Source organism: Tiliqua scincoides, chromosome 3 (assembly GCF_035046505.1).
Source record: "Tiliqua scincoides isolate rTilSci1 chromosome 3, rTilSci1.hap2, whole genome shotgun sequence".
In the NCBI taxonomy this organism is placed as follows: domain Eukaryota; kingdom Metazoa; phylum Chordata; class Lepidosauria; order Squamata; family Scincidae; genus Tiliqua; species Tiliqua scincoides.
The window spans coordinates 166,227,899-166,254,861 of NC_089823.1; the positions used below are offsets into that span (position 1 = coordinate 166,227,899).

The 26,963-nt window shown below is 43.3% G+C and overlaps 1 protein-coding gene and 1 pseudogene across 1 annotated transcript in view; both read right to left on the reverse strand.

Annotated features, from left to right (window-relative positions):
* The window catches only part of LRRC27 (leucine rich repeat containing 27), a 58,374-nt gene that overhangs the window by 7,158 nt on the left and 24,253 nt on the right, over positions 1-26,963 (reverse strand). Inside the window, exons 6-11 of the mRNA XM_066622572.1 lie at positions 24,888-25,128; positions 19,933-20,064; positions 17,063-17,159; positions 7,151-7,153; positions 4,837-4,949; positions 1,341-1,467 (exon numbers count right to left, since the gene is read on the reverse strand). Of these exons, the coding sequence (XP_066478669.1) occupies positions 1,341-1,467; positions 4,837-4,949; positions 7,151-7,153; positions 17,063-17,159; positions 19,933-20,064; positions 24,888-25,128 (713 nt within the window). The remainder of the gene's footprint in view (positions 1-1,340; positions 1,468-4,836; positions 4,950-7,150; positions 7,154-17,062; positions 17,160-19,932; positions 20,065-24,887; positions 25,129-26,963) is intronic.
* Positions 16,218-16,337, reverse strand: LOC136646202 (5S ribosomal RNA; annotated as a pseudogene).

Genomic DNA, 26,963 nt, shown 5'->3' on the forward strand with positions numbered 1-26,963 from the left:
TTGTGCCAGCTAAGTAGCTGGGACAACCAACCCTACCATAGTAGTAGGCTGTAGGCATAGTAGTAGTCACCATAGGGTGCAATCCTAACCCCTTATGTCAGTGCTTTCCAACACTGACATAAGGGTAATGCAGCTCTGATGTAAGGGAACAAACATTCCCTTACTTTGAGGAGATCTCCGTGAGTGACACCCAACTGCAGGATGCAGCACATATCCCATTGGCACCACTATGCCAGTGCTGGAAAGCACTGACATAAGGGGTTAGGATTGTGCCCATAGTAACCTACCCTACCATAGGGTAGGCTGGGACTCGACATAGAGTAAGGGGAAAAAATACCCCTTACCCCATGGTGTCCTCCAGCCTGCACCTAACCTGCGCTGGCTACAGCGTAGGCCACAGTGGCCAGGCTGTTCCAATGCAGGTTAAGACTGGGCTGTAAGCAGTACATTTATATCTCTCATTCTTCCCTGTTTGTTAGACTGACTTTTAATTATATTTTGTTACTACTTCTTGCAAAGTTTAAACTGCTCAGTGCTCATCTTATCTTGCAAAGGAAGAACAACCCTGCAAGGTGTTCTGGCTTAATCTAGCACCTCTTGTAAAGGTTCTCTTGCTTCTCATGAAACCCAATCATATATTTGGAAATCCCACAAATTCAATAGGATTTACTCCTAAGTAAATGTGCACAGGAATGCATTGTTAGCAACCGTGATATCTGAGGATACCCAAAATTCTTGGCAATACTTGAATGAAAAACAAATCAGCACTATGAATTCAGACATTATTATGTGAATCAAACTCAGATTCATGTGCTCCCCACCCACTTCATGCACTCCAATTCCCTCCTTTATTTTCAAGTTAGTGACGTTTCTAAGGGCGTAATCCTAACCCACTTTCCAGCACGGACATAAGGCCAATGCAGCTCCGAGGTAAGGGAGCAAACATTCCCTTACTTTGAGGAGGCCTTCGTGAGTGCCACCCAACTGCAGGATGCCGCATATGTCCCATGGGAACAGCTATGCCAGTGCTGGAAAGTGGGTTAGGATTTGGGCCTAAGACATTGAGGCAAACTGTGGTTTGCACAAACTGCTGTTTGGCCATAAACCAAAATTGCGGATTTATGAGCAAGTTTGGATGGCACAAGTCATAGATTTCCCAGCTCACATAACAAGTAATGGGAAACTATAGTTTGCCATTAACTCAGAAATAAGTGAGGGAATTGGAGCATACCAGGGAAAGAAGAAGAGAGCACCGGAGCACAAAGCAAGTTCCCATAAGGAGGGATGGGAATATTACTTATGAACTGATCTTATATTTCAAACGAAGTCGTGCAACCTACAATTTCAAGGTCTTGTTTTGCTCTCTCCATGTCCTCATGGGGTATCCCTTGTCCTTTTTTCCTTCTTTCTTTCATCATCTGCATGTGTTGTTTGATGCGCTGTTCCACCTCCTTGTATTTGGCAGCTCTGAAAGAGTGGATAAGAATTTTTTCCCCAATGCTTTCATTTGCTTCCATTTATGCATTTATGTAAGGCATTTCCTGCATTTCTCACCATTACAACAATTAAAAAGAGATTTCACTTTTGCAAAATCCAGGTATTTCAGTACTCTGGGCCATTGGCTGGAATGGGAGCCCAGGTCTGCCCAGCTGGAGATTCTGGGCTCCAAGTCCAGGCAGGAGCCCAAGTCTGCCTGCCCATCAAATCTTGGTCACAGAGGCTGCAAGTTAATTTGGAGCCCAGGTCTACCTGGCAGATAGATCTGTGTTCCAAGTCCAGGTGGGAAACTTTCTTGAGCTCTTGAAAGGCACTCTGTTTTTCCCCAAAAACTGCGGATCTGAGGAGAACCGAGGATTGTTTGTCCGGAGAGATAAACTCCTCCATGTGATGGCACGATTCCTGAGGAGCTAAAGCCTGGCCAGGGGGCTTTCCCAGGAGATTCCGCCAGCTTGGCAGCAATGGTGAAGAATTCATTTTGAATCAAGCTGAAGGCCCCTGCAGGGAAAGATGTTGAAAGACTTAAGTAAGTTATTCCATTTGTGTATGCCTGGCGTGGACTAAGTAATTTGATTGCCTGATTTGGTTTTTTCTTGCTGTGAGAAGAAGAGGAGGGGGGAGGTTCCCCCCCAGCTGTTTATTGGTGTGAGGAGAAATCGTAGAAGAGATTTACCAAGCATGTTATGGTTATCTGAACATATAATTACAACTTTATGAATTTCGGTGGATTATAAATTAACTGTCCTTGGATAAAGTTTGTGTATTGGAGCGTTTATTGCCTTGGTTTGCTACTATCGTTTGGGAGTGTCTGAAAGATGTTTTGACATTCTTGCGGATGAAGGAATGTGGCTGCCAAGGCTGCAAGTATAAACACAGTAGATAAGAGAAACAAAAATAAAACAAGAACAGTGTACCAGTGACTTCTAGTGACATCTAGTGAATTTAAAAAGACATTGGAAGAACTGGATTTGTTTATAAGTGGAGCAAGGAAGATAATACACTGCGGACATCTAGTGGTCTTAAAGAACATTGCGAGCAAAAGGTTTTACTTGACTTTATAACTTTCTTTTGTTATTATTGATGAGTGATTAAGGACTGATTGTTGATGTGATGTATAGATAATTGAAAGTGAAAGTGAAAGTGATTTGTCTGATAACAGATATTTGAGCTCTACAGGAAGGAAGAACAAAGATGGCGGCTAAAACAGCGGAAGTCTGAAGCTTGCCAGCGTCAGAGACGGGACTTGGAAAATTAATACAAAAGGAAACGAAAGGGAAAGACTGGAAACAGACTATGCAAGATAATATGGAAAAACTGTTGGCAATGGTACAGCAACAAATAAACCAATCTGTACAGACCCAAGCCAGTGTAGATGCTTTAACTAAACAATTAGATGAACTTATAAGACAAGATCAAGATCAAATATCAGAGACAGAAGAAAATCAGCACGGCGCAGAGACAACGTTAATGGAAATTCAGATGGATAGTGCAGCTCGAGTGGTGAGGATACAAAATATACCAGAAGAGAAAGGAGAAGAAACGTTGCAACGGATTGCCAGATTAATATTACAATGGATTGATACACTGATGAAGGAGATATCTAAAGAACTGGATCCAGTGAGAAGAGTGAGCACTTTTTATCTGAGAAAATGCGAATTACCAAGAGAAATTTATATGAAATTCATCAGAATCTTTTACAGAGATAAATTACTGAAGGCCTCACAGGAAAAGGAAAGGATAGCGGATGACAATAAAGTCAAAATTTTGAGACATGTTCCATGGAGAGTGAGGAAGAAAAGAAAATAATGAATGTGGTGGAAATGGACAGACTTCCAGAAATTTTGGATCACCAACGAAAACTGACACTAACTGAGCAATGGAAACCTTTTTATGCTTGGTTGAAAATGAAGTTTTAGAAATATATGATAAGGCATTTAGATGATTGTATTATATATATAATTTTATGTATATAATTTTATATGATATGATAATGAATGATGAATGAAAAATGATATTAAGAGGTAAATTTAGAAGAGAAAATTGATTAAGTATGTAATGATTTATTAGTTTTAGTGATATATGATGATATATGATTTCCTGCACCCTTTGTGTGTGTTTGTGTGTGTTTGTGTGTAGTGAAGTGTTATGTTTTATGTTTTTTGTGTTGTGTGTGTTTGTTTATATTTGTTTTTGAAAAATATTTTAAAAATTTAAGAAAAAAAGACCATAAAATGCAAGTCTGCAGGTCTGTAAAATGCAGGTCTGTAACAGTTCTATGCAAAGCTTAAATTATACCAGGCAAGTTCAGTGACTATTCACAATAAGTGAACAATTTCTGTCTGCCCAATGCTATCCCCCAGCTTTGGTGCTAATGTGGCCACATGCGCACTGCACCCAATGGTGTGTGGGGCGTGATCAGATAGCCAGTGGGAGGTAAGAAAAAATATTTTACCTTTATGAGATTTCTCAGACCTACAGTAGCCATTTTGCTGACATATGTCTGATAGAAAAGGGATGGGGCAGCTTGGGAAAGAAGGGATAGGATCTGACATGTCAGTGCTATGAAGAATCACCCTCTGCCTTCCCCCTCTCTGCCCACAACATGCCTTCATACTGCCAACTTACTGACTTTGACAGGGCCTTCTGTGTGCATCACATACAGGTTCTTTCAGAATTCCACTGGATCTATATAGTAATCTAATACTTGGTATTTCTGTTTTAGTGCATTTACTATGGTACTAAGATATATATATATGTTTATAAGGTAGCAATTTGGAAAGAGAAAATATAGATTTACCCCTGATATTAAGAAAGTTTCAGGATTAAAAAAACTAACCAAAGGTAAAGATGGGCAGGCTGCTATTTGTTGCCAATAATTATGAAAAACGGGTAGGGCTGAAATGTGAGAGAACAGGAATCAAAGATCCCTAATGAGAAAATTTTTGCACCACCTCCATTATTGTTCAGCATGAAATGTAAACATAATGTGAAGCTAATAAAGATCACTGAATGACTACTTTTCGGTCTTAAAAACACACTTGTAGCTACAACATTGGCCTATGGAAGGGAGACTCCATAATAAGGGTGTGTGTGTATGTTAAGAACTCTCAGAAGTCCATATACTTAATTAAAATGCTAGTTGTATGAGATCATAGCAGCCAAAGTACAACAAAGTACAAAGTACAACAAAGAACAAAGTACAACAGCAGCCAAAGTACAACAAAAAACAGAAGAAGAAAGAGGGCATCTTGAGCCCTGTGTGCTCAAGTTGCAATGTTCCATTATCAGATCATCTTCAATAGTGCAAACCCAATATATGACTCATATATGTGTTCTCACCTTAAGTCATCATTCAGCCTCTCCACTTGTTCATCTGGTTTGTTTCGGCCTTCCCACCTTTCAAACTTGTGAGCATGGATATTTTCAGTAGCATATGGTGCATTTTCAGAAACCTAGAAAAATAAAGATCATATTATTTTATTACTGATTGATTGATTGATTGATTGATTGATTGATTGATTGCTTGCTTGATTGTGGAGGCTTGTGTCCTGCCTTTCAGCCTCCATAGAGGTCCCTAAGGTGGATCATGTTGATTAAAGCACACAATGGTAAAAAATAAACATCATCACAATAACTTTAAAATGGAAAAAGTTTGGGAGAGGGATATGCCTTGCTGGCCTCTTTTCTCCTCCTCACAGACAACTGACATGTCTATAGGTTTTGTATGAGGCAAGGAACATAGTCCAGGTTTAAAGAACCACCAGCAGGTAAAGGTGGCAGTGGTAGTTCTTTAGCTTGCTGAATTTTCTCTTCCTAGTTTTCTTTTTTTTTTACTGGTTTTAGCATGGTCTTGGGAAAGTAATGTGTTTGCACTGACTGTGACAGCGACGATCAACATACAAGATGGCTGTTTTGCCTAGAACAATTTTGTAGCACAGAGAATTACACCTGATGAAGCTTTTGTCAATACTGACCACACTCACACACAAAGATTTGCTTACTGAGCCTAATTCCGTGCTGAATCTGGGAACTTCAAAGAGTATTTGAAACTGTCCTTTCCCTATTCACTACTTAGGCACCTGGCTTCATGCAGCTGAAAAGTCCATTGCACTGGATATCTCATCAAATAGATGCCTTTGATAAGTTATGTACAGTTCTCATATTGCAACTTACTGTTATGTGCTCCCTACTTTCTGAGTGGTGAGATGCTCCTAGAGCAGTGCTTCTTGGGTTTTGATTTCCTTTGGATGAGAGATCACTGGGGGTTTATGGGAAATGTTCAGAGAGGTCAGGTGCTGAGAAAAGCAGTGTTGAGAAAGGAACATCGAAACTGCACTGGGGGAGGGTAGCAGAGTATGTGCATGCCAGAGCACCATGTGGGAACTCTGCTCGAGGGCCCCCCAAAACCTGATGCCAACATTGGTGGAAAGTCATCAGGACTTAGGACTAGGTGATTTTCCCTCATGATAAGTGGAGAGGGGGGCTGATTTGTGTGCGTGTGCGAATGTGTGTATGGTAGATTTGAGTCAGAGAGTATTTGAGTATTGAGTTTGCCTTGAACCCTCCTTTCCCCCATATCTTTCACTGTGACACTTTTGCAATCAATGCTACTGCAAAATGATTGCATGCCAAGTAGAGAGGTCATTTGTGAATTGCTTGTCTTCATCATCTGGGTCCACCAAGAACATCACCTAGCTAGCCCACCTGCTGGGATTGCTATGCAACCAGCTGATTGGACATCCAAGCCCACCTGACCATGTGGTCAGCCCCAGTCATCCAAGAAGGTAACAGAGGGGTGGTGTCCCCAGACTCCAGGGGTTTCAAGATTGGCTGAATGGGCCCTTGGTCAATGCCTGACCTGGTCAACCCCTGATGCCAGTCCTCCTTTCCACATTCCATACAGTACTTAGAGCCCAACATTTAAACACCATAAAGAAGCATCTACTGGCAATTAAAGAGATAATAACATTCTTTTGTATGCTCTAAAACAAAACCTGTAACCATGTCTTTCCCACTACGCACACACATACAGTACATCTACATATATATGCTTGGATGTTCTTGGTTTGGACATCCCCATGACAGAAAAGGGGTGATGGTCCCAACACCATGACATCATACTTATATGAGAAAAGAAATATAATGTCATGGGGGTTGGAACCACCCCCCTTTTCTGTCATGGGGATGTCCAGGCCAAATCAGTGAAACTGCCCTGATGCAATCTGCCACGTCCAGCTGGGTATCCCAGTCTAGCTGTGGCTTTTCAAGAAAACAAACTATCCAGAGATGACTGGTATCATCACCACTCAGATACAACTGCCACTCAAAGAGCTCATACTACCATCACGGACCTTTGACCCCAGTGCGAGGTTGGGGAGGTCTGCTACTGATAACAGCTACAATAAGGTGATGTGTTCTCCAGTGGAATTTGCCCCCAGTGTGGCTTCTCAATCCAGTGCCTGGGGGAACATTTCACCCAACCGAGATAGGTATCACCAACCAAGACAGGAGAAGCTGTGCCTCACAACACCCTAAAAAAATGATAGTCTATGGGATGTGAACTTGTACCTGTATTCCTGAATGAACATCATACAAAATTATGACATGGAAAAGCCTCAAGCTTGTGCACTGCTGCATATCAGGATCAATACACCCCCTTAAGATGCCTGAAGTCTACAGATCTCTATCATAGCATGTTATATACCCCTCAGAATGAGTCAAATGTCCTATTGCAAATGAACCTGTATAGTCAGCTGGCAGAGAACAAAATATCCTCTGTGAGTGAACTTTTTTTTTTACGTATGCCCAAGACTGCACTTAAGTAACTGGTCAGGCAGTCCTCTGCCTTTCCTATATTTTATTACAGGACAGACCTGAATGCAATCTCAAAGCAACGTTACGAATCACACTGAGAACTAGTTGCTTCTTCTCCAGCAAAACAGGGTGTTGAAACTTTGAAACAAAAAAAATGAATAAAAAACCTAAAAGGAGCCATTGGCTCCCAAAACAAGGAAAAAAGAATGAAAGAAAAAGGAAGACAGAATCCTAAAAGCATCAGCTAAAATCAGAAGGAAAAGTTTGATTTCAGATAAGCCTCACAGTCACATCCTACAAATAAGTGGAGAGAGAGTTGTTCTGCTTGCAAGAAGTAAAGCACTGCACATACAGCATGCACCCCAAATCCTCAGTTTACACATACAGGGCACAATCCTAACCCCTTATCAGTGCTTTCCAGCACTGACATAAGGGCAGTGCAGCTCTGAGGTAAGGGAACAAGCATTCCCTTACTTTGAGGAGGCCTCCGTGAGTGACACCCAACCGCAGGATGCAGCACATGTCCCATTGGCACTGCTATGCCAGTGCTGGAAAGCACTGACATAAGGAGTTAGGATTGTGCCCGCAGTAAAATAACTTTGTGGAGTGGACCATATCATTTCAGATTGCAGGTGGGCATGCGATTCAAAGTGCTCCTTCATATTTTTTTAAAAATGCTTGCAGTTAGAAAACATGCACACCAGGAAGTAGGTTTCTAGCCCAGTACGTTCCCTGCTGCCTTGGTCTTCTGTTTGCAGGTGGCTTTTTTTTCCACATGGGAATATTCTAAAGTGGCCCTCTGCAGTCCAATCCACTCAGCCATTTCAGGACTCTTGCATATCATTCTGCTGCACATGTAGAGCAGGCATAAGAAGAACAGAGGGCACTATTACTATTAATCAAACTGTGCAATCCTATGCATGTCTACTTGGATGCAAGTTCCATTGTGTTCAGTGGGGCTTACTCCCAGGAAAGTATGAATAGGATTGTAGGCTAAGGGCCCAATCCTATCCAGTTTTCCGGTGCTGGTGTAGCTGTGCCAGTGGGACGTGCACTGCATCCTGGGTTGGGGAGGCAGTCACAGAAGCCTCTTCAAGGTATGGGACCATTTGTTTCCTTACCTCAGGGCTGCATTATGGCTACACCGGTGCTAGAAAGTTGGATAGGATTGGGCCCTAAGACTTCTACAACCAAATCCTAACTAGGGGCCCAATTCTATACTTCCCTAGCGCCCAGGGATACAGTGGCTCTGAAAACGCTACCACAGATTCTATGGGGCTAGGGAAGCATCTGCAGGTCTCCTCAGGGTCCAGGAACAAATGTTCCCCTACCTCATGTTATCCTATGGCGTCCCCAATGGGTCTATTCAGATATGTGTCTGCCTTTGATAGGGGTGCAGAACTGAGGTGAGCCATGCTGGGTTTGCCAGTTCAAACATTGGATTCAGCAACAGAGTCTCGGTCCGCCCTCCCTCTGCCCTTAAGCTTACTGCCAGCTGGTGATGCAGCAGTGTTGTCCAGTCTCAGTGTCTGGGCACTGAGACCCAGCACTGACTGGTGTTGGCCTCAGTGCCAGCCCTGCACTCTCATCACTTGTTCCAGAGTGTCATATGGCACTCTTTGTAACACACTGAGCTGGTGGTGAGTATAGAGAGCATGGGGTTAGTCCGATAGGATCGGACTGCCCTACTAGGCTGCCCTTTATGATAGTGGAACAGAGTCCCACTGTTGTAAATAGCCACACACCAGTGCACGCAGCATCACTGATGGCCATTTAGGTAGGACCTACCTTTTAGGTAGGATTGAGGGTTTTCCATGGTACATGTAGCACAGGTTGTGAAGCACGGATCTAAGGCAAGTCTTGCGCTGGTGGGGAGGGTCCCCTGTTGGCAGCAAGACTTATCTTGCCTGACTGGTTAAGTTGCCACTTTGAGCCACAGCCTCACATGCCACTGTTCATGACACCAACAGGAGTACAGAGCTTTAAGATCAGGCTGACAGAAGTAACAAGGTGTGGAATACACACAGGATTTCATGGCTAATGAGAGCTAGCTAGAGCCCTTATTCATAGCTGTTAATTTATGCTAAATTTTCCAATTAAAAAGGAAGAAAGAAACAAAGAAAACCTTCAGAACCTTCAGAACACTGACTCACTGAAGCATTTATAAGAGAAGTCCTTGCTCCATTAAATGAATCACTTTGGCTTTTGAGATACAACCTTAAGGAATGTGACAGTACAAGACAGCAGTGGCAAAGTTTTTGATGAAAGCAGATTTACTGCAGGCTTCATCAACTGTTGAAGCCTTCTCAAAGAACCCCAAGTTTGTTTATTTTCAGTATTTAGTGAGGAGTTCTGTGATGCAGCTGGTGATAAGTACATTTCGACAGATTAACGCTAAAGAGAACTTTTCTCTTTAAAAATGGCCTGTTCGCACTGTGTTCAAAGAAAGCATTGCGTCATGTGTGCTGGTGTGCTGTCAAAGGCAAAATGCTTCAATAAAGTGGGAAATGTCAATCAATCCTTTTGTTATATACTTGAACAGTTGTTAGTAAACATGCAAATATCAAGTATAAACACAACTGTTTTTGTGCTTTGCACTTAAGATTTGTTGTACACCGCTCGAAAAATGAAGGGGTTTTCCATTCAGTTGAAGCTCGGTTGAATTTTAACCTTAGCATGATATTCCCAGATGTCTCTTCCCAGCAGTAGTTATGCCCTTGCTGTTCCCATGTAATGCACAGATCAGAAATGTGAAGAGGAGTGTGGGTACAAATGTGGGATTGTGCTCAGTACTTTACAAAACAAACAAGGGGGTGTGCATTCCCGCACGGAGGCAGGAGAGCACACAGCCTGCAAAGAATGAAGATAAAATTAAAAGCAAACTCCAAACATAGCTGTGGGAAGAGAGGGTTGTTGATGCTCACCACTCCTTTTTTTTAAGCCTACATGAGCAGTCCTGCACAGAGAGGGTGTGCAAGACCTCTAAAGAATGTTGATGGTTTTTAAATAGTAATGCTAAACTTCATTTTTGTCATCATTTGCTGCCTGAGCCATAAACTACAACAATTAGATTACCAGGAAAGTGCAAAAGATCTTGCTGCAGTATATCTGCACAGCTGTCTTTTACAAACTTGGTTTTGATACACTAACAGCACAATCCTGTTCATGTATGTGCTGAGGCATAAGTCCAATTTTGTTCAATGAAGCTTCCTTCTAGGTAAACATGCATAGGACTGCAGTCTGAACTACATTTTTAAACACACACATAAAACATTTTTTAAAGTAAAAAGCAGTGCTAGCATGCAGAGTTGGGGAGGGGGGAGGTGTGCCATATCAGTGATATCCCATCCAAATAGTTGCCTGGCAGTCAGGCCACCCACTCTCCAGACAACTGTAAGTGTGCCACCATCTGGGGTTAAGGCATGTTTTCCCAGAAACAATTCTTTGCTGGGAGTGCTCAGTAAATGCAGTGTCCCATTGTCAGTCTTGAGTAATCAAGCAGGAAACAAAAGAGGCAAGTTGGAGCAAGTACAGACTCTCACTGCCCAAACAAAGTCCCAGGCAGAAAATCTTTATAACGCTTTCTGTTGAAAGGACCCAATGGCCAGTCTGGATGAGCAGAATCACTCCAATACCTGGAAAGCAGTGACCTGTTAGGGAAACACTTCAACCTGTAGCGCTGGTGGTTGGCCATGTGGGAACGCTGAGCACAGAATCAAGGATTCCTGGTTCTGTACCCAACAGCTCGATGGGCAGATCAGGTCTGGATGGATCCCCACAACAGATGAGGCAACAAATGGTGTCTTTATCATGTCCAGCACAGTGGCCTATTAGCATTTTTCATGCCATGTTCCAAACAAGTCCACAAAAATGCCTAGGCCAGAAAACCTTTTACTTGCTTGCCTGCCCAGTGCCTACACGTACATGTGTCAATCATTTCTGTTATATCTTGTTGGCAACCTTCAGTCTTGAAAGACTATGGTATCGCGCTCTGAATGGTGGTTCTGGAACAGCATTTAGTGTGGCTGAAAAGGCCGATTCGGGAGTGACAATCCCTTCCACACTGGGAGCAAGTGCAGTCTGTCCCTGGTCTGTCTCCCTGGCTATGGGCCTTCCTTCTTTGCCTCTTTGCCTCAGACTGTTGGCCAAGTGTCTCTTCAAACTGGGAAAGGCCATGCTGCACAGCCTGCCTCCAAGCGGGCCGCTCAGAGGCCAGGGTTTCCCACCTGTTGAGGTCCACTCCTAAGGCCCTATGTTATATCTAACAGAGCAATTTTCAACCCTTTTCATTTCACAGCACACTGACAAGGTGCGAAAATTGTCAAGGTGCATTATCAGTTCTTTTGACAATTGATGAGGCACATTTCACTGCAAGTGGAAGGCTCCCATCCACCCAATGGCTCTACTAATAAATTACCTTCCCCCAAACTCCCATGGCACAGCTGCAGACCATCTGCAGCACACCAATGTGCCACAGCACACTGGTGGAAAATCGCTGATCTAACAGCTTGAACTGAAAACAAGAACAGACACAATTCCACCATCAAGAAGCTTCATCAGGTTATGTGGCTTGGCAACCCTGAGCAAGCAAAGGAGTGGCCATTGATAATAAGCCTGCTTTAGTGTTGATATGTGCAGCAAAACTTCACAGAAGCCAAGCAATGATTTTTTAATCTGTTTTTCAGTAGTTGCTGTGACTAAACTCTTTGTATAATACACAGTGGAATAATACTAAGATAGCCTTTTATTGCTTTAAAACATATGTAACCTTTTTAGGCAAGCAGTGAGAGATTCTAATTAGTTAAAAATAGTATTTGGCTTATTGAATACGTTATAAGACGTGTTGGTCATGTCCCAAATGCCAGCTCGAGGCGATATACCAGAAACAAAGCACAGCTAAAAATTACAACCCAGTATCAGAACGTCTAACCTGAACTATGTTCCACTCCTGTTGCATACTTCAGTCAGCCCCACCAATGGCAACAGAAAGCATCAGTAGTTCTGGGTTACATGATTCTTTCAAGGGCTTTAACAGTTTCAATTTATACTGTCAATATTATTTAACTGTTTGTTAAGATGCTATACTGAACATCCTTTTCCTCAGCAATACTGCCTGAAATCATGTTACTCAAGAACAGTCTTGGCTACATGTTAAGATAAACTGGGACAATCAACAGACAACCAGATTTGCCACAGTGAGGAGCTGGATGTGTGGCTAGATGGATCTTTGGTCTGATCTGGCAAGGCTTTTCTTACGACAGATGGTCCTTCTTACTTGGTGTTCAATACAAAACATTTGGTTTTTTGTTCCAGCATTCACTGGAATTAACTTTGCCGTGCTAATGCTCCCTGATCACGGCTGTGAGCTTCTTGAATAATGCATAACATCAGCCAGTGTCACACAACCCTCTGCAGAAGTGATCTTGAGTCCAAAGTACCACACTGATGTCTGAAAGTACCAAACTACAGCAAAATCCCCATTATATAAACAATGATGTCCAGATTAATCAGATCCACTGTGTCTTCCATTTGCTCCTGAAGTGTCAGATGTGACTTGGAAAATCTCCTGTTTAACCACACTAGCCATAAGCTCACTTTTGGCCTTATTATGCAAGGCATTATTCTCAAAACCGGGCAGCCCAGTCAGGGTGGGGAGTGCGGAATGGGGTGGAATGGGGCAGAATGATGCAATGGCAGGGCAGGGGAAGGGCAGATCTGGTCCAGAAAGGGGACTGGTTTGGTGGCAGTGGCATCAGCAAATTCTAGCTCACTTCCCAGACCTGATCCCACAGCCCAGGTTCACTTGGATGTGTCAGTGAATTTGCTAATGCAGGTCTGAGTAGACCCCTCTGTGCTGCGGAGGCTTATTAATGTTTCCTTACCCAGAGAAGACTTCTGCAACTGCCCCCCCTCAGGATGCAGCAGTAGCCATTTTGGCATCTCAGCATTGGTGGTGGTGGGGGGGGGGGGTAGAATAGTTTGGCCTGTTAGTCCCTTCCCCCACAACTGTAAAACTGGGGTGAGAATTTAGACCTGTTACCCAGTTACTGTAAGGATTTACCAAGGTAATACATGCAAAGTGCTTCAAAAACTATCAGTGCAAGTTTTGGATGTCTGTCTTTGCTCCCTCCAGTAATCTGGGTAAATGAAACTGCAGTATTGAGACAGCAAGTAGTTGAACAACCCATTCTCTGCTATTTGACTCACCGCTCCTGAATACGTGGTGCTCCAGTGCCCCCTTGTGTTTTCATATCTATTTCATTCACACACACACAAAAAAGTATTTTAAGCTACAGTGCATGAAAAAAAAAACTGAGCAAAATCAGGCAATACTTGGAGAGCTAATGTTCAAAATGTTTCTGAGCTACACGGAGCTTTTACTTGGGTGTAGGTGTTCAGAGTAAAAAGATAACTACAGAGTAGGATTTAATTGTAACATAATTGCAGAGTATGTATAGAACGTATCCACACAAGTGTCAGTGGAGTACGTTGAGCTCACTTGAGTTCAGATGTGCATGAGACATTAATATCTCATGTATGGGATACATTTTAGATAGGACTCACTGCCTTGTGACTTATTCGTTGATGAGTGCAGCACCCTCTACCCTGATTCCTAAGGGTTAGAATTTAGGGTTTTTATTTAAAACATTTCTAGGCTGCCTCTTGGTTGAAATTTCGGGGCAGTGGGCAATAAAAATAAGCAATAAAGTGCAACATATAAGATTTCCGTTAAACAGTTGTTCACTGAGGGTCGGCCTGTGGTTTTTTACAACTCATCTTATTATGTAACTTCAGCCATGAGATCAAGGAAGGTCAAGTCTGAAACCTGGACTGACCCAAAAGACTCTGCTGATCAATGTGAAAGCTGCTTTTGGTGGGCTGGCATATTTACTAGTAGTCAACTCCACATAACATGGTTGGATGGCCAAGAGAGGGCATGCTGAAGATTGCTAAGCAGCATGGCAGCCTCCCAGTGCTACACAGCTTTCCTGGGTTCACAACCAGTGCGGTTGCATCCACTTTGACAAGTAACTGTCTCCTCCAAGTAAGGTTCCAACATATATCACAGACAGGACCCGCTAAACAATCAATAAACATGGCCTTTAATTTCTATCAAAACTTCAGTGTCATGTGTGTTTATTTGGACAAGGGAAGATTCTGGACAAGAGAAGATTCTGAAGTCTGGGTGATATCAACAAACTGCTAAGGGACAGAAAAGATTCCTCTCTTTGCCCCCTTTACTATTTATCTGTAGTGATATTGTAGATTTATATGGATTTTGACTGCAATTTACTTTGGATCTGTATGTTGTCCTTTCACTGTCACTCACATGGATTCTTACTACAAGTTCATGGAAAGGTGAGCAGGGGAATAAGCTAGGGAACCTGTTGAGGAAAGAGAGAAGCAGGCATGATGGATACAGTTGTGAGAATGGGGATGAAACTCCATTCGGACATGACATGCCATAGGAGCAAGCAGGATTGGAGATGACTGCAAGATTAATAGTTGCAGGATCCAATTTGGGGGAAAGAGAGGAGGAAATGCCATTGTTACATACTGGGCTTTAGCATGCTCTGTATTCCTTATGACAGCGGCTGTTTACCTCTGTGACCCAGTTTGTCAGCCATGGCGGCTGCATTCACACTCCAAAATGCATTGCAGCTTCTGGACTGCAACCCAGAATGCAATGCCGTAAGGCATTCTAAGGCCAAGAAGGTGCAAACTGGAATCTGCAAGGCATTCTGGAGTGCAACATGGCCCAGAATGCCCTGCAGCTTCTGGGTCATTCCAGCCCCAATACTATTGCCCTGTTGTAAAGATGTCCATTTACTTCTGAGCCTGCAAAGCAAACCGACTGACCTAACTATGGAGGTAGGCATTCAGAGACAGGGATCTCAATGTGTGCGCCAACTTCCTTGACACCCAAAAAGTGTCAAGTAATTTTTAAAATCCAAATCCATCAAATTATGTTATGCAAACTAGAACATCAGCATTGTATTGCGATCGCTCTGTTTGGGGTTTCATTAAAAGAGGAATCATTAAAAGAGGAGGCCATGGTAATGAGGAGTAAGATTAGGAAGGAAGTCAGTAGGAACCAGAGAAAGAAGTAAGTAGTCATCCAGACCACCTAATCCATGGAAGCTTTATCTTCTGCTGGTACATTTTCTCTATGGCTGAGCATTACAGTTAGAAACATACTTACCTCTTTTTGATGAAGACCGAAATATGGGATACTATACTACAATACAAACATGATAGAAAAGAAGCATCCCGCACAGGGGGCAGAAGAAGGAATGCAGAAAAAAAAGGCAGCTGGGGAAAGGTTAAATAATCTTCTCCCACACACTATTTCTCTAATATAAAGTGTCCCTTCCCTTTACCACTTTGCAAAGGTGAGGCAGCTGTGGTTTCAGTTCATATGCAATGTGTAGTATAAAACAGAGTTTTATAGCACAGTGTTACTAATGTCAGAACTTGTTCTTCACCAATGACCTGGACAGCTGTTCCTTAGTGGGACCAGTAACATCCTTTCCACCTTGGCCCATCAGAGAGTTCTCAGCTGAAAGTAAAATAATAGAACCTTGCACTTGTAAGTTTGCTTCCCAGGGGGAAGAATATGATTTAGTAACAAATAGGGCATGGTTGCAAGGCTGTGCTTTACATATGCCTAGCGTAAGGCAGGTGCTGTTTATCTACAGAGACACAAACCTGGTACCAGTCTTTCTCCTAGGACAAATAGCAGTCATGGGTGCCCAATTTGGATTAAGACTATGGCAGCGGCAAAAGGTTAAAGCCCCCTTCCTCCACACTATGGTTCAAACAAGTAATACTGCTAAATACATCTTTAAAAAATTGTAGAGAGCCATATTGGTTGGCAACCTTCAGTCTCGAAAGACTATGGTATAAGCCTACAGCACCCGGTATTCCCAGGCGGTCTCCCATCCAAGTACTAACCGGGCCTGACCCTGTTTAGCTTCTGAGATCAGACAAGATCAGGCACATGCAGGGTAACAGTTGCTGCTATATTGGTTCATTGGGGAAAAAAAAATAAAAAAAAGCCACACAGCATCCTAACCAAATTCCAGTCCTACTCTATAGCTGGCACAAGTCCATGTTGGTGGATCAGGTCCAGGAAGGGGGATAGATTCTGCCCCTCTCCCAGGGCCTGTCCATTCACCCCATTCCATCACTGCTCTCTCCCTTCCACTGCGCTGGACATAACTGCTCCAGTGGGTGTCCCTGTGGCTGCCAATGCCCTCTGGAAGGCTCAACCTTCCTACCAGCACTGCTGGAGTACCACTAGTGCAAAGTGCTTTACAGTGCTTTTGCAGCAGTGCTGCACTCCACCAGTGTAACTGCAGGATAGGATTGGAACAAAAGTCAACAGAAGCTGGATTGGTAATATGCCCTAATGAATGGAGCATATTTGACCCCCAAGGAGTAAGGTACTAGATGATAAGTTTTTTTTTAGCTTCAAAATCCATCTGCTGACAGTAGTCTCCAAATATTTACAATTACAATAAAACATATAGACAATAAAAGCATATGAGACCCAAACACTCAATCAGCATATTATCTAGTTTGCTGTACTAGATAAAACAATTATTTAAAATAGAGAAAACTAGATAAAATAGATAGAAGATAAAACAATGAGAAAGAAAACAATTGTATAGAAGAGTAAAGCATCACTGTCAGAGATGACAAACAATTCCTGGTCTCTAGTGGTTCAACGCCTTCAACTGTTACATACCATGTCTCCTTTTTCATGTGAAAATGTGTGTAATGCTACATTCTTCTCTTTCATCAACTTGGCCCGTTTCCTCCATTTCTGAAGCACTTCTTTATCTCTGACAAAAAAAAAAAAATAAAGATCACCATCATTAGTGAAAGCTTTATTACATGCATGGTACTGGGCCAGACCACCTTTGCTACATTTTACTGATAAATCACATACAGCCCAATCCTGAGCTGCCCGGAATGCAAGGCTGCAACAGCTCCGAAAGTGACTGCCGCCACATCCCACACACTCCAGCCAGCTGTTGGCAGGTCCTTGGGAGAAGGGGACTTTCGTCCCCTTCCACCAGGTAAAGCGGGTAGCGCCGCAGTGGGGCTGCTTGATTCTATGGCGACCCAAAGGTCGCCATAGAATCAAGAGCCTCTGTGTCGGGTGGCCAGCCCAACATGAATGCTCTGGATCCGGTGGAGCGAGTCCTGCGTCTCTCCTGCCCTGATCCCTCCCCTGGCATGCTTCCTCCCCGCCCTCTCCCCGCCTGGGAGGAAAAAGAACGGACACAAATGTGCTATACAGTTGATTGGGACACAGTTGTCCAGGATGCACTGGGCCTGTCACTGCTATTAAAACATCCTTAAGTTTAATTCTGTCATGAGACCCCCAGGTCAAATTGCCCTCCTCCAAAGCAGCTGCCAACTGCTCCACTGGAGATGGTGCAGCGGAAGACAATGACATTATTTGTACCTGTCTTCTATTCTTTTCCCCTTTTTCATTTAAAACAAAAGAAAAGGTTAAGCACAGTTTCTCTGAAAGCACCACTTTCCATATCTTCTAAGTACCAACTGGCAAAGGAAAAACAGCAGAAGAGAATTCTAATCACCATTCTGTTTCACATCTGGTTTGGTCCCTAGAAACCGAATTTGAAAAAAGGAAGCTTGAAGCAAAGATTCCCAGCATTCTAACAAAATGCTCTGCAAGCTGACGCTGGGGTTATATTCAACCAGTCAACGGGGTTGAATCTCTCTTAGGTAGATTCAGGAGCTTTGCTCAATGGCCTTTTAGAGGAACAGCCTCTGGCCCCAACAACTCTATTCTAAGTAGCCAGGGAATGACCCATCCTCTAGTGTCGGCATTCATTTGTACCAGCAAATTGATACAGGGATTTGGAGGGCTTTCAAAAGGGAAGCAGCTTTAGTTCTTGCAATGCAAACCACTCTTTGCACTACACACAGTGGGTAGGATCAGGCTGGCCAATGTGAAAAGATGCTGAGAGAACCGGGACACTCTGGGATTCAAGACGTACTGATTTTCTCTGCACAAGACAGGCGCACAAGCCCCTCAATCAGGTCAAGTTCAAGACTGATTCCTACAGCACCCAGCAAATAAACTACAAAGAGTCTTGGCACACATAGAGTAAGAGATTTGTGATGGCATAATATTGTGGGCCCTAAATGAATGTTAAATACAGTAGTAGTAGACAGTGGAGGTCTGGATGGCAGTCCAGGAGCACCAACCAGCAGTAAGTTTTGGGGTGGGGGAGGCAGGGAGTGGGCAAAATGGGGTAGGGGTAGGGCAGGGCAGGGGGAATAACCAGCTTGGGAGGGGGGCTGGGACCAGCAGAGCTCTGCTCTGCCATATTCTATCCTCCATGTCAGGCTGAAAAGCCCAACATGGAGCTTCTCCAGTCTGTACTGGTAAAATAGCCAGCGCAAACTGGAGAAGACCCATTGCAGCCTCTGTGCCCTTACTTGAAGGAAGAGGGTGAAAGTCCCCGTCCCCTAATGAGACCTCTGGTGGCCTTGGTGATGCCACTGATTGCAGCAGTAGCCATTTTGGCACTGCTGCACCCAGAGGAGACACCAGCTTCGGGGCTGGGCTGTAAAGCAGTCCCACATACTGCAGAACTCACCATTGTTAGGAGCTTTACTATAATGAGAAAAGAACTGCAGCCATTGTTACACATGGTTAGAAACAATAAGACAGGAAAAGAAGTCAAAGCAGAGGTCTAATAAAAGTTGGAGAGAGCAACTCACAATTCTTTAAACAAGCAAAAATGCCCCCCTACTGATATAGGCCAACATTAACACACTTGCAGACTATATATGCGCTCGATGGCTTTGGTCACATGCTGTCACTCTTCCAACTCTGTTGATGCGTGTTCTTCTGTCTGGAGTTGGTGCAGCACCAAATCTGATTTAGGATCATTGTAAAGCATCAAAAAGGAGGGCTAAACTGTGTTAAGTATCCAAATATTCCTATCTACAGTCCAGATAATTTGTAAATGTTGTCCATTTCATCAAACAGTAAATAATGCCATATGGTGGTAGAATTCCCCTGGGGGACTGGGGATAAGAATAAGCCCTCAGTTTGGCTGTACTTGTCGTAAGAAGTGACTAAACAGCCACCGGCTAGATTGGACTCGATAGCCTGGGAAGGCAGCTCATCTGAAAGAAGGAAAACTCTGATCCCAAACCTCCACAGCTTTGTGGCTACATCCAGTTATGGAAAAGGCTTCAGGAGTCAACCTTGAGGCAAAATCCAGAGCTGGAGTCCCTGAGGCAGTTCATGGCTGAACACAGTCACGTTCTGGCAACTCCTACGATGCCGCTGGAACCAACTGTATTGGCTTCTGCCTTTCCATTGGACCATTTCAGCAATGTGGAGAGGGAGGATTTGCTGCATGGGTAACAGTCTATCCTCCATATCTATTTTACCCAGGCTTTGCACACTAGAGAGGACACTCTGTTCCAGAACCACTATTCAGAGCGCGATACCATAGTCTTCCGAGACGGAAGGATGCCAACACACACACAGTGGTATAAGAGCATGACAGCATTCAAGCACTGCATTTGTATTACTAACTAATTAAATCAATATATGATACTTGCTTTCTCCGTTGCTCAATTAAAGCCTGCTTCTCCTTCATTTCCTTGAGTGCTGCCAATCTGCTGTCTTCAGCCCTCTTAGTCTGAATGATCAGATCATATGACGAAACTGCTGGAAATATACTCTTTTTGCCCCTTTTGAAAGAAGTATATTGTTAAAGTCAATTAAATTGTGCACTAATAGTTAACCAAAACCAATGTTTAACTTCAGTGGCTGGGGTGGGTGGGTATGTTAAAAATGTGTCTTCTTTTCCACCATGTTCCAGTTTTATAGTCACAGTAGTATCCTGAAGTTGATCTGGTGTTCTGGGAAGTTCTATCAATCAAATTTCAAAGTTGAGTAGTACCACTAAGGGTGCATTGCGGTGCCTATGGGACATGTGCTGCGTCCTGCAGTTGGGTGTCACTCATGGAGGCCTCCTCAAAGCAAAGGAATGTTTGTTCCCTTACTTCATAGCTGCATTGCCCTTATGTCAGTGCTGGAAAGTACTGACATAAGGGATTAGGATTGCGCCTTAACATGAGAAAATGTTTGTATCAGCATTTTTCATGGGGCTGCTTATGTTTGGTGCTTTGATTTTTCCAGAGAAGTGGATCTTATTTTGATTAAATCTGAAAAATCAATCAATAAATATTTAGGCAGGAAAACTTGTTCCATGACTAACAAGTTAGACATGACTTGTTCCATTGGTTTCACTAAGGCTTCGTTTCAGTGGGACAATTGTACTTGGATTAGAGTCAAAATCTTTTTCACTTTCCATGTATGAAACAATGGGTGCAATCCTAACCAACTTTCCAGCACTGGCATAGCTCTGCCAGTGGGGCACATATTGCATCCTGCAGTTGGGGGGCAGTCACGGAGGCCTCCTCAAGGTAAGGCAATGTTTGTTCCCTTACCTTGGAGTTCATTGCCCCTACCTTGGTGCTGGGAAGTTGTTTAGGATTGTGCCCTATGGCTCATATGTTTTTAACTGGAATCAAGAAAGGATTTACTGTATAAATTGTATGACAAGGAGAGTAGTATGTAGAATAAGACGCATATTTAAGAACTGGTGCGAATTCATACTTAATGCTACCACCATCATAAACGAATTCTCATAACTCATTTTATGAAAGGGTCTCATACATTCACTGCAGGCAACAGTTACTAGTAATGTAAGGCCAAAAGAATATTTGCAGATGCAGAGAAGTGTCTTTCATTTCTTCTGATACCAACACTCTGCAATGCAAAACATTAAGGTTCCTGTCTTGCTACTGTTCTCAGGAAAAATCTGAGCATGTGTCAAGCCCCTTTTATGCATTCTGTCTATCCCAAGCCTGAAATCAAGGTTTCACATTAGTGCCTAGATAGGCTAGGATCCAAACAGCTACTTTAGGCACACTCAGTGGAATTCTTCTGAATGGAAGGACTCATCACCATTCCTGTCATGGGGCATCATTCCAGGATCTGGATGGAGAGAGGAGTGATTTGGTGGGGATGTGATTCACAGCAAAGTTAAAAGGTCTGCTCTTGGATCCATTCAAGATTAAACTGCAAACATGTTTTGCATTTTAAGAACATTTGTTGTGGTTGCTTTTAACATCACAATAACCACATATACATGTGCTTTTGACATATAATATCACTTACATGCTTAGATTGTTATTGAAAGCACTGCCCTGTATCCCACTACTAGATGAAATATGGCAGGCAGATACACCCAACAGGGTCAGTCTTGGTGGTGGCACCCACTTGTAGAATGCTTTGCCTTAGAATATCCAGTTAGTTATCTCTGACAGCAATAAGACAGTGGGTCAGCATGTTTTGGACAGGACAGGACTATTTTTTAGTCCTTTTATTGTGAATTATTTCTTGTTTTGCTGCTTCTCTTTCAGTTTAGCTATTTGATGCTTTATTTGTAATTATACTGTACAGAAGCCCCCCTACGTAAGAACATTCAACTTGCAAACACGCAAGATAAGACTGTGGCTGTTCAGGGCTTCTGTCACTCCAAGTAGCAGAAGACCAGGCCAGCTGACTGGGCAGATACTGGGTGCAGGAAGCATTAATATGAGGGGAAAAAATGGGCCCTAAATGGATACAACTCAGGTCCATACAATGGAGCAACAAAACATAATGGTAAAAGATTAAAGATTCAACACTGAATGATAAAAGATTCAACATATGGATGCTTTTACATGCATTCAGATCAGATGTACTTCCAGAGCAGGGGTGCCCAAACCCCGGCCCTGGGGCCACTTGCGGCCCTCGAGGCCTCTCAGTGCGGCCCTCAGGGAACCCCCAGTCTCCAATGAGCCTCTGGCCCTCTGGAGATTTGTTGGAGCCCACACTGGCCCAATGCAACTGCTCTCAGTGTGAGGGCGACTGTTTGACCTCTTGTGTGAGCTGTGGGATGAGGGCTACCTTCACTGCTTGTTGTTTCACATCTGTGATGCAGCAGCGGCAGCAAAGGAAAGGCTGGCCTTGCTTTGTGCAAGGCCTTTTATAGGCCTTGCGCTATTGCAAGACCTTCATTCATTCATTCATTCATATAAGTTCATCTTTAATATATTCATTTATGTAAACCTATGTAAATTTATTCAAATTTTAAATGTAAATTAATTCTTTTTCCCCCCGGCCCCTGCCACAGTGTCAGAGAGATGATGTGGCCCTCCTGCCAAAAACTTTGGACACCCCTGTTCCAGAGCATCAATTTTCAATCACTGTGTCGTGGCACACTGATGTGCTGCGGATGGTCTACATTTGTGCCGCGGCAGGGTCATTTATTAGTAGGGTAACTGGGGGATTTGAGCCCTCTACCAACAGCATGGTGTGCCTTGTCAATGATAAAAAACTGATACTGTGCCTTGACAATTTTAGCACCTAGTCGGTGTGCTGTAGGATGAAAAAGGTTGAAAATCACTGTTCTAGAGCAGCGGTGTCTAAACATTTTGGCAGGAGGGCCACATTATCTCTCTGTGTTGGGGGCTGGGGAAAAAAGAATTAATTTATATTTAAAATTTGAACAAATTTCCATAAACAAATATATTAGAGATGGAAACATATGAATGAATGAAGGTCTCACGATAGCTCAAGGCCTATAAAAGACCTTGCGCAAAGCAAGACTGACCTTTCCTTTGCTGCTTTTGCTTCACAGACATGCAACAGCAAGCGGTGGAGAGAGCCCTTGGTCCACAGCTCGTGTGAGAGGTCAGTCGGCCCTCATGCTGAGAGTAGCCGCATTGGGCCAGCGCAGACTCCAGCAAGTCTCTGGAGGGCCAGAGGCTCATTGGAGACTGGGGGTTCCCCATAGGCCTGAATGGGGATCCCTGAAGGCCAGAAATGGCCCCCGGGCCAGGGTTTGGGCACCCCTGTTCTAGAGGAATGAGAATCTTTATGTATCTTTCCTTCGGAAAACTTTGCAGCTGCTGAAAGATGTACCAGAATACTCCCAAACTTCACACCATAAAAGCAGAAAAGTATTAACTATCTGATCATATAGGGCTGCACAAGGGTGTGATTCTTAGCAGGAAAAGGGGAGAAGCTTCTCCGGATTCCTCCTCTTAAATTCACATTATCATCTTACCAGTCAGCCCCAGCAAGCTCTGCTAGCCTGCTCTTCAATATAGTGTACATAGTTTCAAATGTAAGACCACCCAACTTAGAGTATTGTAATGTAGGAATATTGTAAATACATCTCCCATCCCATATTTCACATTCTGAAATGGAAATGTTGCAATTGTGGACAGTTTGCATTGGCAGGGGATGGGCATCAATGCTCTTGTACGTCCCTTCCAATTCTATGATTCATCATTTCACAGATGAAAACATGGACATGCTTATAGCACCCCTGTTAAACCAAAGGACACTTTACAAACCTCTCTGCAATATACTGCTGAGGGCCTTCCAGGATGCTCATTTATCTTGAAATGGTTTGTCCTCCACTGATTTAAAACCCAGCAGCTATTATTGTTTTGCTTTGAGAAAGACAGGAAAAACACTATTGTCCTATAAATAACATTTTCAACAGTTAAAAAACTATTACAGCAACAATTGCAGTATGTAAAAACAGCAAGATGCACGCTGCAGGATGCCTTGCTGTTTCCCTGTCTTCATTTACCTGGGTGCATTTATTCTTTCCTCAGCCTGAACATTTGCATGGGAGTAAATCCCACTGTCACCTACTTTTGAGTAAACATGTACAGGCTTGCAATGTCAGAGGTCTAACTTCCAGGGACCTAGAGCTGAACCCAATGCAACACCATCAGGAACAACAAAGAAACAAAATTTTAACAAGGCAAGAACAAGGACAAAAGAGGGACAATGCCAATTTACCCATATATTATTCAAATTGTAGGTTGGGGAGCCTGTGGTTAAGAGATAGTGGTTTATGACAGCCCTACGGTGTGGTGCATTGTTAATACTGCACATTAGAGGTAGAGGTGAAGGTAGTTTAAATTTCCCACCAAAAATCACCCCACAGAACATTCTTCGGGTTGTAGCAAAAGTCATTCTAGTGAAATTGACTCCTCATATTCCTTCCCAGGTCAAGCTGAACACCCAGATATATTGAGAACACTTGTGCTCCACTGCTCTTTTGGGCATAAATCCAAATAGGTCCATCAGGGTGTGTTAGGCATGGGCTGGGGACATAGAATATCGGCCGATAGCCGCCCTCAACATGTTCTCGGCCCAGGCCAATACCTAGCCTGATTGTCCCTGGCCAACCCTTTTCCTGACCTACCTGCTCCGGTTGGAACTTGGCACTCCACTGGCACACACATGGGACCATTAGCCATTTCTACTAGCAGCCCTGAGCTGCACTACTACAGCTGTGCCTGGGCCTTGTGCTGTCAGAGTGTAAGCTCCATCAGCAGAAGGACTGGATAAGGCTGTTAGTAATGTATGTGCTAGAATGTACACTATGACCCACACAAAGAAACACAAAAATATGTCAAAGTGCCTCATCTGTTGTTACCTGGATGAAACCATGGACGATTTACAAGAGACACTCCCTTTTGTCCTGGTTCTAGGTAGTGAAGATGTAGATTCATTGATTGTCATTTTGTTAGACAAATACTCTTCTCTTTCATCTTGTATAAGTTCTTCCCTCAGCTTCTGAAATCGTATCATTTCCTCCTCATTAGGCCATCCATCTGACAAATCCAAACTGGATTTCATGAGGTCTGACAAGTTTAACTTTTCAACAGGAAGCATTTCTATTGGAATCAAAAATAGGTCACTGTATACTCATCAATGGAACAAATCACGACCAATCTGATCTTTTTTTTTCCCCTTTAGCTTTAAGTTTAAAAACAAATGTGGCATATAATGGAAAGCCTGACTTGCTTTTCTCAGCTTCTGCTTTTTTCACTATTGAAGTGCAATCATAATCTGAAGAAGGAGCAAAAGGGGGGGGGGAAACCTAGAAGGAAACAGTCTTTATAGTGGCACAGGGAACAGAGCATGATGAAAAGGAAAATGATACATTTTGCAGTGCTCTTCACTTTGCCACTTAGATTACACTGATATATCTACAATCTCTAGTTTCCTTCTATTCATGCTAAATGTTCCCAGTAGGATTGTTAACAGAAAGAACTGCCTGCTTGAAAAACCTCTTGCTCCTCCAGCCTGTCCCTTTAAAAGAAGATCTGCCACTATGTATTTCTCCCATCTGTCCTTATTGTCCTGCCAATTTCCTCTCCCTGCAGTCAGAAGTGATGCAGTCCATTCTACCACCTCATTTCCTTGCTTGTGTATACCAGATCTAAGGTTTCACTGATTTTGCAGACTTATGGTTGAATTTCCTGGGCCATGAGACTGAAGGTTGGTTGAATTTCCTGGGCCATGATCTGGCAGGTGGGAAGGCATTCGTACTACCAGCTCTTCTTGGCAGGGGAAGAAACATTGCAGGGGAATCAGATGAAGTGAGGGCTCTGCAAATCTCCACCACTTTCTCCCCACCAAACTCTTCTGCCCCACAGGTCTAAAAACCTACTTTTTATGCTTATCTTCAACATTAGATTATCGCAGGCCAATGTTGCATCTCCTGAAATATCAGAGGGGAGATCTATAACGTACCATATGTAGGCTAGGCCCATTCAGGTTCCATGCAAAGGGTGAATGTTGTTTGTATTAGTTTCCCTGAGCAATCCAATGTAACCCTTATTTGTTGTAGGGCCTGTCCTATCACTTTTGTTGTTTTAAAGGGGAAATTTTAGACCTCGCCCAGAAAACTTTTGTCTTATGAGTTCCATGAGACATAAGCAAAGGAAATGATTATGATGTATATGTTGGCAGAGTGAGCAGGAGTGTGTGTGCATGTGTACAGAGAATATTTCTCATGATGCGGAGAAAAAATGTCCTCAATGTCCAGCATGTTAATTAGAGCTGAAAACACGATGGAAGATCACTTCTAATGCCTAAGGGCCCAATCCTATCTAACTTTCCAGTTGCAGTGCAGCCACAATGCAGCCCCGATAAAAGGGAACAAATGTTCCCGTACCTTGAGGAAGCCTCTGTGACTGCCTCCCCACCACAGGATGCAGTGCATGCCCCACTGGCACGGCTGCACCAGCACTGGAAAATTGGACAGGATTGCATCCTAATTCATCTAAAGGGTTGCTGAATGTGTGTTTAATGTCCAACAAAAGACAATGGATTTTCAACTTGCACAGTCAGCTGTCCATAAGCAAATGCAGTGTAATTGAAGCAATCTATGAGTCTCGAGTACAGGGGTGTCAAACATAAGGCCTATGGGCCGGATGTGGCCCCTGGAGGTTCTTTATCAGGCCCTCGGGCTCTCCCAGCACTACCATCAGATACTCTTAGCTGCTGAGCTGTGCTGTGATGCTACTGCTGAAAGGGCAGCCTGCATGATACTTTGGTTCTCCCATATCTTGATAATATGATCAAGATTTGCATATTTTCTCTTGTCATTTTCAGCTAATGAGTTAAGTGAGAAAAAAGTGCTTATTTCTGGTCATCAACTTAATGCTTAATGACATTACTTCCTGCTAAATGACATCATTTCCGGGCCTCAGCAGGCATCTTG